The sequence below is a fragment of the Anomaloglossus baeobatrachus genome, chromosome 7, assembly GCF_048569485.1.
Source record: "Anomaloglossus baeobatrachus isolate aAnoBae1 chromosome 7, aAnoBae1.hap1, whole genome shotgun sequence".
In the NCBI taxonomy this organism is placed as follows: Eukaryota; Metazoa; Chordata; class Amphibia; order Anura; family Aromobatidae; genus Anomaloglossus; species Anomaloglossus baeobatrachus.
The window spans coordinates 165,143,453-165,156,123 of NC_134359.1; the positions used below are offsets into that span (position 1 = coordinate 165,143,453).

At 45.8% G+C, this 12,671-nt stretch overlaps 1 protein-coding gene across 2 annotated transcripts in view; it reads left to right on the forward strand.

Moving 5' to 3' along the window:
* The window catches only part of IDH1 (isocitrate dehydrogenase (NADP(+)) 1), a 112,969-nt gene that overhangs the window by 47,750 nt on the left and 52,548 nt on the right, over positions 1-12,671 (forward strand). For both annotated transcript variants that reach the window (XM_075317794.1, XM_075317795.1), the window contains exon 2: positions 9,097-9,219. In XM_075317794.1, coding sequence (XP_075173909.1) covers positions 9,098-9,219 — 122 coding nt within the window. In that variant the 5' untranslated portion in view covers position 9,097. The remainder of the gene's footprint in view (positions 1-9,096; positions 9,220-12,671) is intronic.

Here is a 12,671-nt window from a genome sequence, read left to right on the forward strand (position 1 = left end):
ACGTGCTTCTTTAGGTAGAACCGGTCACCAGGCTTTAGGGAGTGGGTTCCTGGAACGGCATCAGGGTAAGGTAGAGAAGAATAGACCCTTTGGTGGGTCTCAGCCTCTTCTGCAGGGAAACAACATAAGACGTTAGGTTATCACATTGCAGGTGTAACTCCTGCGGGAAGTAGCATTCTAATCTGGGTGCACTACCAAAGAGTATCTCAAAGGATGAGAGCCTGTGCTTTCCCTGCGGAGTGGTCCTTATGGAGTAAAGAGCTATGGGGAGACATTCTGTCCATGGTCTACCAGTCTCCTCCACTGCCTTGGCTAGTTTAACTTTAGAGTTCCATTTACCCTTTCCACTTTCCCTGATGACTGTGGTTGGTAAGGCGTGTGTAAGGCTGACTGCATGCCTAACAGGGCACAAGTGTTCTGGAAAATTTGTCCAGTAAAATGGGTACCTCGGTCTGACTCTGACTTCAGGGAGTCCAAACCGGGGTACCAGCTCACATGCCAGTTTTTTTTCTGTGATTCTGGCCGTGGCTGAGCTGACAGGGTAGGCCTCTGGCCATCCTGAAAAGAGGTCTACACAGACAAGTACAAACTCGTAGATGCCATGTTTTGGCAGCTGAATATAGTCTATTTGTACTCTTTGAAATGGGGCAGACGTCTTTGTGTCTTTGCGGGGTTTTAGTTAGCTGGCCTGGATTATGCTGTTGACAGATGTGACAAGCTTTTATTCTCTGGGCGGCGTATTGTCTGAAGCCGGGGGCTACCCAATGAGGTTGCATCTGGTTCATGATTGAATTTGTGCTACTGTGCGTAGGGTAGTGGAGTATTTGGAAAATGGCAGGGGACCAACTGCGTGGCAGGACGGAAAGTCCATTTAGGCGCCAAATCCCCTCCACCTTTTCTGCCCCCTTGGCCCGCCATCCGGCCTTTTTTTCCTCAGAGGCGTTTTCCTGTGTCTCAGAGAGGTTCTGCATTTCTTCCTCCGTCGTTGACACTGTTTCCGTCTCCTTCAAAGGGAGTAAGGCTGCTTGTTTTGCTGTTTGGTCGGCCAAGTGATTTCCCCTTGCCTCGGATGTTTGAGCCTTGGTGTGGGCAGCAACCTTTATGATTGCCAGCTGCTTTGGTATCAAGGCTACTTCCATTAGTTTCTTCACTGAAGCTGCATGCCTGATGGGATTTCCTGCCGCTGTGAGGAATCCTCTAGTCTGCCAGATAGTGCCAAAATCGTGCACAATGCCGTGTGCATAGGCTGAGTCCGTGTAGATCTTCGCTGTCCGTTCTTCCAGAAACTCAATTGCCCAGATGAGGGCGAGAAGTTCCGCTTCTTGGGCAGATATGCACAGAGGTAGCGGTTGTTTGGCCAAGACTGCATATAGAGTTACTACCGCAAATCCGGTGTGGAACTTGCCTGTGTCATCGGCATATCTGCTTCCATCCACAAAAAGTTCGAAGTCTGGATTTGTAAGCGGTGTTGCCTGAATATTGTGCAGGGGCTTTGCCCCATGTTCGATGAGTTCCCGAGAATCATGATCAAATGGTGCGGTCTCTTCCTCTGCCCCCCCCCCCCTCTAAACTTGTGAAGATCAGCAGATCAGCGAGGTTTAGACTTGTAACTCGAGCAAATGAGATGTTTGGGGGTAGCAACAGCGTGCACTGAAGTCTGACTTGTCTTGCCATGGAGAGATGTTTCAACTGCACTTGATTGAGAACAGCATAGATGTTATGGCTGGTAAGGGTGGTGGTCAGGAAATCGAGTGAGATTTCAGATGCTTTCTGCAGTATGTTTGAAACTGCTGTAACAGCACGGACACAGGTTGGTGCTGCTTTGGTGACGTTGTCGAGTTGAGAGGAGTAGTACCCAATTATGTGATGTTTGTCCGTCTTCTGGGTGAGTACTCCTACAGCAAATCCTTGAAGCTCTGCTACAAACAGAAGGTGAGATTATACTTTGGTAGTGCCAGAGCAGGTGCATCAATCACTAGTTCCTTGAGCTGTTGAATGCTTTGTCAAGCTTCTTCTGTAAGGCAGAAAGGAACATTCTTCGTGCAATCATACAACGGTTGCATGAGTAGTGACGCATTAGGAATCCATTGTCTGCAGAATATTAGTCCTAAAAATCCTCTGAGTTGCTTGAGATTCCTGGGAATGCTTGCTTTTCTAATCACTTCTTGTCTGTCCGGGCTGAGGTGTTTTTTGTCCCGCAGAGAGACAGTGACCCAGGAAAGTGACCCTTGTTTTGCAGAATTGTAATTTGTCTCTGCTTGCTTTGCATCTAGATTCTGCTAGAAAGATAAGAAGGCTTATTGAAGCCGTTTTACATTCTTCTTCACTAGGGCAGCACAGTAGTAAATTATCCACGTACTGGAGGAGGACACAGCGTTCAGGAGGCTGCCAGCCTTGAAGGACACTACTTATAGCCTGTGTATATAGTGTAGGGGAATGTTGCATCCCTTGAGGCATCCTGGTCCACATGTATTGATTTTGCTTGTGTGTGAATGTAAAGAGGTCTTGACATGCTGGGACCAGTGGTACTGAGAAAAAAAGCATTAGCAAGGTTATGACCGTATAATGGATAGATGTAGCCGGTACATGTGTGAGCCGTGTATGTGGATTAGGAACAACAGGAGTGAGAGGCTCCAGTATTGAGTTCACTGCCCTCAAATCGTGTACCATCCGGTACGTGACTGGGTCACCTTTCTTCACTTGTTTCTTCTTGACAGGAAACAGTGGAGTGTTGTAAGGAGACTTAATAGTTTTGAGAGCTCCCAACTTCAACAGTTCTTTTATTTGGTGATCCAGAGCAGCTTCCTGTTGAGAATTAAGAGGATATTGTCTCAGCTGTGGTGGTGTAATTCCAGGTTTGACTGAAACTTTTACGGGGGGCACGGGTAGTGTGGGTAGACCAGAATTTTGCAGGAACTTGTAGAAGTACTGGATCCATGTTTGCTTCCTGTGTGACATCAGATTCTGGTTGATCTTCATTTGAAGAGTGCATACATCTGCTCCCACTAGGGCATCTCCACACAGAAGGGACACTAAGAATTTGGACACGAACATGTGTGGTCCCAGTTTCACCTTCAGTGGATGGGTTATTGGGATTATCTGGGCTTGTCCATCAAAACCGGACACTATAGTAGCTTCGGATGAGATGGAGCCTTCAGGCACCAGGTTCCTGGGGAGTATGGAGCGTGAGGCTCCTGAGTCCACCAGAGCCCTTGTTTCCTTGCTGCCAATTTGGAGGGGGACGTGTATAAATAGACCTCTGGCATCCCTATCCCGTGCTGCCGCAAGTCAGGTAGTCATTTCTTCCTGACTCCCGGGCTGGTTTTGAGTGTCCCTCTCCTTTTTTCTACAGTCTTTGATCACATGTCCTTTGATTCCACAATAGTAGCATGTCGGTGCCTTCTTTCTTGCACATTCTGGCTGACCGTCCACTGCTGCTATGACAACTTTCTTGTTGATCCTTTTATCCTTTGCGTCGGTTTCTAAGCCACTTGCTTTGTTGACTAGGAGATCAATGTCTTCCATGATTCTCCATTCGGGGCAGCATGCTTTCAATCTATCTGCCAGAGGTGCATGTATTCCATCCATGAAGGGCCTTACCATCAGGCGACGTATTGTGCCTTCTTGTAAGTCAAACCCTTCATCTGCGAATGACTGCATTAATCTTTAGTAAAATGAGCTGACATTCTCCACAGGACCTTGATGCACTTGTCCCATTGTGCCCTTAGTTCGTTGCTCCTGGGCGCAGAAGAGATTGAGTCTTGTCATGAAGTCTTGGCCAGATTCCACAGTACGGGTATCAGCTGGAACATGTCCTGTCAGATGGGCAGTGAGTTTGGCATACATCTCAGGGGACATTTTAACTCTACATAAGCCATCCATGTCCAACCAAGTGCTTCTGTAGGAGACCTGTATTTGGTTCAGGTAACGTGAAAAACTGACTGGGTTTCTAGTCGGGTCTGGAGCATTTTGCAGGAAAGCCATCTGCTCGGCTGGAGTCCAGGGTACGTAGTCTTCATACGTACGAGGAACTGCATCTGTGGGAGCATCTGGGTTTTGTGGATTAACAGGTGGTCTTATTAGGACTCTTCTTTCCACTACGGGATAAGGAGGCACTGGTGCTGTGGCTTGTGGCTTGTGCTGTGGGACTCCACAGGCTAGGCATGTTGCACTCCAGTCCAGATTTTGTTGGCCACAGTTTGTGGAGGTCCATCCCGGCGGTCCTGCTATTTTTGGAGTTGTTGCAGGAGTAGTTGACAGGTACGGAGGAGGCTGGTGATCCTCATTAGCCTTCTTCCCAGTTTCTTCCCATGTATCTGATTCTTCATGATATATCCAACCTTGATCGTGGGTTGTCTTAGCCATGTCAGAAAGAGTTCTAACAAGTTCAGTCCATGATTTATCTGCTATTACTCCTGCTCTAGTATCTCTTATTTTGTCCCATTTGTTGGGGTCCAATTGATCCTTCCCCTTCAATCCAAATGTCTTAAAAACTTCCTTGGACTGACTGGCTGTTTTTTTGCCATGATAACACGTAATGAGATGTTGCAGGGTGCATCCAGCTCTTCTGTGCCTTGATATTCCTTGCCCCATTCTTCGTCTATCTTCTTCAGCTTTTAGACTCTTGAACGTCCCTTGGACCAGACCTACCTTATCCTGGAAGTACCCAGAGACTAACTCCTTATCTGTATTCCTACCTAAGGCCGGAGTCACACTTGCTAGTGCCTCGCATGTAACTCGCGCGAGTCTCTCATTGAATCACCCGGCATGGCCGCACACTATGCATACAGGAGCGTCTGAGCTGCATAGAGATGCATGCAACCGACCCGCTCCTGTCAGGGGAGTGTGCGGCAAAGCCGGGTTCTACCATGAGAGACTCGCATGAGTTACACGCGAGGCACTAGCAAGTGTGATTCTGGCCTAAGGTGAGGTCTAGAACCACCTATCCTGGAAGTACGCAGAGACTGACTCTTGATCTGTATTCCTACTGAAAGGTGGTGTCCTAACTTTGTTCAGCAGGGGCTGAGTATGTTGAATGGTGGTGGGTTACCCTTCTTGTACCAAAAGTACACTCTATATCCGATAGCAATGGCAAACAGGGCTCCTACAACTAACACTAGGGCAGTGAATATCACATCCATTAGACAGGGCAGACACACTGTTCCCTTAGCAACACTCACTGATGTGAGGGCCAATGGAGTTGGTTATCTGGTTCGCCCCAAGGTGGTTTTAGCACTGGCACTGGTCCCACTGCACTCGCCCGTAACCCGAAAGTGTCCGGTCTGGCCCTGGGCGCACAGTTTTAGCCTGGAGGAACCAGATGTTACCAACTCCTCTGATCTTGGACGGACAACAAAGGCAAAGCACAGAGAAACAGACAAGGACACAGAAAATATCTGCTGGCAAAAGTTCTCTCAGAGTTCAGTAGTGACCCGCCAATTACCCAGTATCTACTCAATGTCCCTCTTGCACGTTGAGGAGGGGGAAGAGCAGAGATGGGGAGCAGAAACAAGAGCAGAAAGCGTTCAACTCTTACCTGGCCAGGTATTTCTGGTCCCCACGTCTGGTCACCTCCTCCTCGGGATGGCAAGATGGTCCACCGGGTCCTGGGATAAACACGGGTCCCTATTTTTGGGCGCCAGAAATGTTAGGTTGACCAAACGGTCACAACTTTTGCCAGTGATGACCTAATGCAGAGGGAGTCCCGGTAACCCCCCCCCCCCCCCCCCCCTGCTTCCTCAGCTCTAGCGAGATACAGGCATGCACTGATATCCACACAGAAGCAAGAGATGTGCGCTCCAAAAAGAACTGTATTGGTTTGTTTACATACAAGGTTATACAAAATTAACTAGGGCAAAACTATGTAACATGCATATTCATTAGTCTAGATTCGTCACAAGCGTGAATTACATGTTCCCATAACATAAATTTTATTCTCACAGCAGCAACAGTCGGAGGTGTTTTTCTCTCTCTCTTAAGACAAAACATTTTGAGTCCTTGAAGCTTTCCCAAAGTCTGTTACGTAAACATGTCTGGTTGTGCTCTTTGCAAAAGGAGAATGAATTTCTATGATTTTTCATAACCAGTGAAAAGTTAACTCTTTCCTCATACATTACATTGGGAAGGATCATTATATGTAAATGGCCTTGATCAGTGTGTCTGCTAAGAGGACTATTTTTTACGTTACCCGTTAGAAAATGCAGGAATCGTTACTCCATTTATATAATCAGGGGAATGTAACTCTTGCATTCTTATTTCTGCACTTGTAAAGATCACGTGGGCCAAGTATCACTTTTGTGACCCCAAATACTAGTGAAACGTGTTCCACGGGGTGTGTACACCATGGTAATCTCTCTGGACCCTTCCCTCTATGGCCTTACATTGTAATATAGTACAGGAACCCTGACATTTAGTATACGTAAGGGAGGAGGCAGTCCATGGTACAAAAGTGAACTTAGTTCTACTGATTAACTTGAGATTACTAATCTATCGAGAATAGCCGGTACAAGATTTGGCATATTAAATGTGTGTTGTACAGAGGAATATCCTTGATGGTTGCATGTGGCAGCACATTTCTTATTTGGTCTTTATCAGGTACATGAACCGGCTATGTCCCCCGTCTTTGATGTTCACGTACACTCCTTGACAGAAGTTCTGTCGCTTATCCATGTTATGTAAATAAAAGCTTATTACCTGACTTTAAATTCATCCATTGGTTTTATAAATTACTCTTTTGAAAGCTGAAACCCCCCCAAATCTGATTTAGGTTATAAAAGTAAAGTTGCTGCAAAGCTGAAATATTGATCATTTAATGAACACAGAAAGGTCAGATTTTGGCAAGACAAAGGTTTTGTCGCCCACAGAAAGTAATGTGAAATTCAAACAAATAATTAACTTCTAATACAAAGATATGTTGCATAACATTGGTGAATGAAGTGGTGCTATTAGAGCCATATTTAATATTTTGTGTGACTTCCATGAGTTTGAAGAACTGCATCCATGCGGTTCAACAATGATTCATACAATTTATTGATGAAGTCATCAGGAATAGCAAAGCATGCAGTCTTACATGCCTCCCAGAGTTCATCTAGATTCTTTGGTTTTGCCTTCCAAGCTTCCTCTTTCATCTTACCCCAAACATGCTCAATGATGTTCATGTCTGGTGACTGGGCTGGCCAGTCCTTGAGCACCTTGATCTTCTTTGCCAGGAGGAACTTTGTTGTAGAGATAGATGTATGAGATGCAGCACCATTCTGCTGCAGAATTTGACCCCTTTTATGATTGGGAATTTAAGAGGTAGCTAATACGTCTTAATATTTTAGGCTATTGATATTGCCTTCCACCTTGCAAATGTTTCGCACACCCCCATACTGAATGTAACCCCAGACCATGATCTTTCCACCACCAAACAACTGTTTTCTGGGTGTATTTTGGATCCATACGGGCTCCAGTAGGTCTCCTGCAGTATTTGCAGCTGCTGTGGTGTAATTCAACTGAAGATTCGTCAAAGAAATCCACTTTCTGCCTCTTTTCCAGCATCTATCTGTTTAGCAGGCTGTGGGACTTGGCAAATGCCACACGTTTTTTTAATTGCCTTTTGTTTAGTGCTGGCTTCTGGGCACTGATTCAACCATGAAGGCCATTTCGTGACAGAATCCTACAAACTGTTCTAGTTGACACATGGACTTGAGGTGACCAGGCCTTTTGGAGCTCTGCTGCAGTGGAAGAGGGGCTGGCTTTGGATTTTCTAACCAACAAAACGTTCCTCCTGAGCAGTTGTCTTGCGGGGTCTGCCGGACCGGGGCTTGTCAACAACATCTCCAGTCAATTCAAATCTTTAATTCTTTGTACTTGACGCTGTAGTGGATCTGGTCTTCAGCCTCTTGATAAACAAGGCTTTGGTCGCAGTGTGGATTTTCGGCATGTTGTCAAAGGTCAAGCTGCAGTTCAAGTGAAGGTCTGGGGTGCTGGGTTTCTTTTTATACACACCCACTAATTAAGCAATCATTGAGGCTGCTTTCACACATCCGGCTTGAGCTCTGCGGCTCAATCCGGCTGTGCAAGCTATGCAACGGATGCGGTGAAAACACCGCATCCTTTGCATAAGTTTTTCCTTTGCGGCCAGTCCGGTTTTTGCCGCTTGCGGCATGCTACCGAGCATGCGCAGTGGCAAAAACCGCATGCGGCGGCCGGATGCGGTTATTGCCGCATCGCGCCGCATCCGGCCGCCATAGGCATGCATTGAAAAATGGGCCGCATCGGCCGAATGCAACGCGATGCAGTTTTTTTTGCCGCATGAAAAAACGTGCCAGGCAACGTTCCATCCGGCCGCCGCATCGGCTAAATCTGCCGCATGCGGCAAAAACCGAACTGAATGCAAGGCCATGCGGCACAATGCGGCACTAATTAAAGTCTATGCAGGAAAATCGCAACCGGCAGCAAAAAAAAAACGGTTGCGATTTTCCTGCAAAGTGCCGGTTTGTGCCGCATTGCAGAAACCGGAGGTGTGAAAGCAGCCTTAGTGAGCACAGGTGAGAAAGGAAACTAGGATTGGGTGCATTATATGACAAGGCGTCAAAATTTTGTCTTGCCAAAATCTGACCTTTCTGTGTTCGTTAAATGATCAATATTTCAGCTTTGCAGCAACTTTATTTTCATAACCTAAACCAAATTTGGGAGGGTTTCAGCTTTCAAAAGAGTATATGAAACCAATGGATGAATTTAAAGTCAGGTTATAAGCTTTTATTTACATAACATGGATAAGCGACAGAACGTCTGTCAGGGAGTGAATGTCCTCCTGCTTGCAGCACACATTCATTGTACTATCTATGCCCAAGCTTAGCGTTCTAGACCTCTTTTCCTTAAGATTACAGTCCAGCTTACACGTAGCCTCTGTCCCCAATGCCTGCCATCTCGGGGTCTCGGGCTCCCCTTCTGGACCTTCAGCTCCATACCACTGGGATTGCTATTTTCTCCTATTTTCCTGTTTCTCATATGACTTTCAGAAGGAGATTTTTTTTTCTACCATGTTCTACTATGTGTCATCATATACAGTCTCCTCCATATTAGTTTGGACTATTTGTTTTTCCTCTCCAGCATGTCAAAGAAAATCCCCGGAGGCTCCGTTGTGGAGATGCAAGGAGATGAGATGACCCGTGTAATTTGGGATCTGATTAAGGAGAAGCTTATTCTTCCTTATGTGGAGTTGGATTTGCACAGGTAATTTGTTCATCATTTAACTATATAAAGTTGTAGCCATTCTTGGCAGGGCTGTGTAAGGCTATGTGCGCACACTGAGTATATGGTGCAGAAATCTTCTGCATTTTCTGGCAGAATAAAAACGAGGTGCGTTGTTTTGGACATGCGTTTTTCATAATGAAGTCAATGGGTGGAAGGGCTGAAAAACACAGGCAAAAACGCACCAATAATTGACATGCTGCAGATTATTTTCAAGGAAAAATATAATTTGCAAGGAAAAAATAAGCAACTTGCACAAGGGTACTGCAGAATTCTCATTGACTTTGCTGGCATAAAGATAGGCATGCAGATTTGTGACAACTGCACCAAAACAACGCTGTGTGCACGCAGCCTTAAATAGTCCAGTTGATTGTATACCCAGACAACATACGTCTAGCATTAATATGCAGTTGTATTGTAAAACTAGTCAAAACAGTTGGGTTCTTAATTTGTTGTGGCCAAACAGATGCTAAAAAGACAGGTTGTGGTTTTTTGGGGGTTTTTTTTTTGCACAATTTTAAAGCATTTGAACATCTTGGAGTGTAACCTTCAGAACTTTTCTTAAAAGAACATTCTCAAGTTTGGAAATTATTTCCTATCCATAGACGCTCCATTCATTCTTAATGGAAACGCTGGAGATTATGAAGTGCTGCACTCGGCTGATCTTCAGCACTCCCGTAAGAATTAATAATTGAGTGACTGTGTGTGATCAACCACCACTCCATTAACGTGGGATTCTTCAGAGCCCCGATTCTCAGGATCAGGGGGATCCCAGTGATTGGAAAGTTATGCCCTCTGCAGTGGATAGGGGATAACTTCCAAACTTGAAAACTCACTTTCAATTCATATCCCAGCCATGAACAACAGATGCGTTGTGAATTGACCCTACTTGTAATACTTGCAGGCAGGGGCGGACTGGGCTGTCTGGGGCCCACCAGGAGAATTGACTCCAGGGGCCCACCCTACAGCTAAATATAAACACCCATTAGCGTTATCCCTATTATTGTGTTGCTTTGACTGTATACACAGACGGCTCCTGCACATCTATATTGTGCACCATATCTGGGATGTACAATTATAGTCGTTTGTAGTAATGGGGTCTTTGGTGAAAACAAGTTATCACCGATCCACAGGGTAGGTTGGTGATAACTTATTGATCGGTGGAACCAGACCAGTGGAAACTGCAGCGATCGGAAGATTGGGGAACTTTTTGCAGCAGGTGGGGTGTGTGACCGCAGCTCCATTCATCCTCTGTGGGGTGGGATGTGTGACCGCAGCTCCATTTATCCTCTGTGGGGTGGGATGTGTGACCGCAGCTCCATTCATCCTCTGTGGGGTGGGATGTGTGACCGCAGCTCCATTCATCCTCTGTGGGGTGGGGTGTGTGACCGCAGCTCCATTCATCCTCTGTGGAGCAGCCAGATAATAACAAGCCCAGTGCTCGCAGCCACTGAGGGAATGAATGGATCAGGGGTCGAGTCGGACATGAGCTCCAGTGTAATGGGGGATAAAAGTTGCACGATCGGTGCAGGTCCCAGCAATCGGTCCACACAGATGAATAAGTTAACACTTATCTTTAGGCCACGTTCACACACTTTTTCTCTGATTTTACTGTTCCTGGTTTTGGCTTCAAATACTGAGGTAAAAAACTCACTGAATACTCAGTGTGTGCACGTGGCCTTAGTAAAGGTGATTACTTGTTTTCACTGGAGAATCTCTGTGTGCATATTTACTGAAGTATAATAGTCGCAGGACAGGGAGGGGAGGGGTTAAATGTTTAAGTATTTAATTTCTACTGGAAATAATCTCCCCCTTTATAGAGAGAAAAAGTGACCTCCATACACAACACAATCCACTATACCAAAACCAATAATACCATATACAAGGGTGAAATACCGCCACACCGCGACCAGACAACATATTACCACCACATAGTGACCAAATACAACCACATACAAGGGATAAATACCGCCACACAGTGATCAGACAACATATTACCACCAAACAGTGACCAAATAGTCACATACAAGGGAGAAATACCACCACACCGTGACCAGACCACATATTACCACCAAACAGTGAACAAATACAGTCACATACAAGGGAGGAATACCACCACACCGTGACCAGACCACAAAGTGACCGAATAATACCACATACAAGGGAGAAATACCGTGACACTATGACCAGATAACATACTACCAACACATAGTGATCAAAAGCAACCACATACCAGAGAGTAATACCACCACATCAAAATTAGACCACACAGTAACCGAATATTACCACATACAAGGGAGAAATACCGCAACACTATAACCACACCACATAATGACCGACTATAACTACATACAAGAAAGTAATACCGCCACACCATAATCAGACCACATAGTGACCGAATATAACCACATACAAGGGAGAAATACCGTGACTGACTTACCAGTGACGTCTCTAGCTGACTTTATTCATCTTCGCTTTTTCTCTTCATCCGGCGCTGACCGTCATCACTTCTTCCTGCCATGACGCGACTCTGCAGAAAATAACAGTCACCTATAGCCGATCACTCCCAGAGCACATTCCTCACTATTTCCCCAATTTCTACACCACGTCAGACTCTTGTTCCCCCATTGGAGACAGTATCCTCAAAATTAACTTATATTTCGTCAGTAATAATGTCCCCTAATTTGTCCCTACAGTAATTATGCCCCAAGTGCCCCCATAAACCAGTCATGTATGTCCCTCATTCTGGCCCCATATAGTAATTATGTCCCTCATCCTGGCTCCTTTTATTTAATAATGTCTGGGGAAACAAGTGGAATGAGAAGGGGTTCTTAATTGCGTCCTGCACAAAATATCACCCCACAATCCTGCGCTCCAAAATAGCCCCACAAAGTGCCCCTTTCCAAAATGTCCCCCCAAAAATTGCCCTTTCTATATTATCTCCCCCAACTACATCCCTATATAAATCTCCCCCTCCTCATTATACTATGCTGCCTTCCAAAATCTTTGATGCCTCATAATGTCCCCCATTGCCCTATAATGTTCCAATTTCTTTCATAACGTCCCCCACAGACCTATAATGCCCCAATTTGCTTCATAATGGCCCCCATTACCCTATAATGTCCCCCACTGCCTTATGTCCTCCACTGCCTTATAATGTCCCCTGCTGCCCTATGATGTCCCCCACTGCCCTATAATGTCCCCCACTGGCCTATTATGTTCCCCACTGCTCTATAGTGTCCCCCACTGCCCTATAATGTCCCCCACTGCCCTATAATGTCCCCCACTGCCCTATTATGTCCCCCACTGACCCATAATATGCTCCATAAAGTCCCCCACCGCTTCTTAATGCCACTTGTAAAATAGCACTGCTCCTCCCCCACCCGCAGCCCCTCATATAAAAGTACATCTTCGGCTCCTCTGGAGCGCTTACC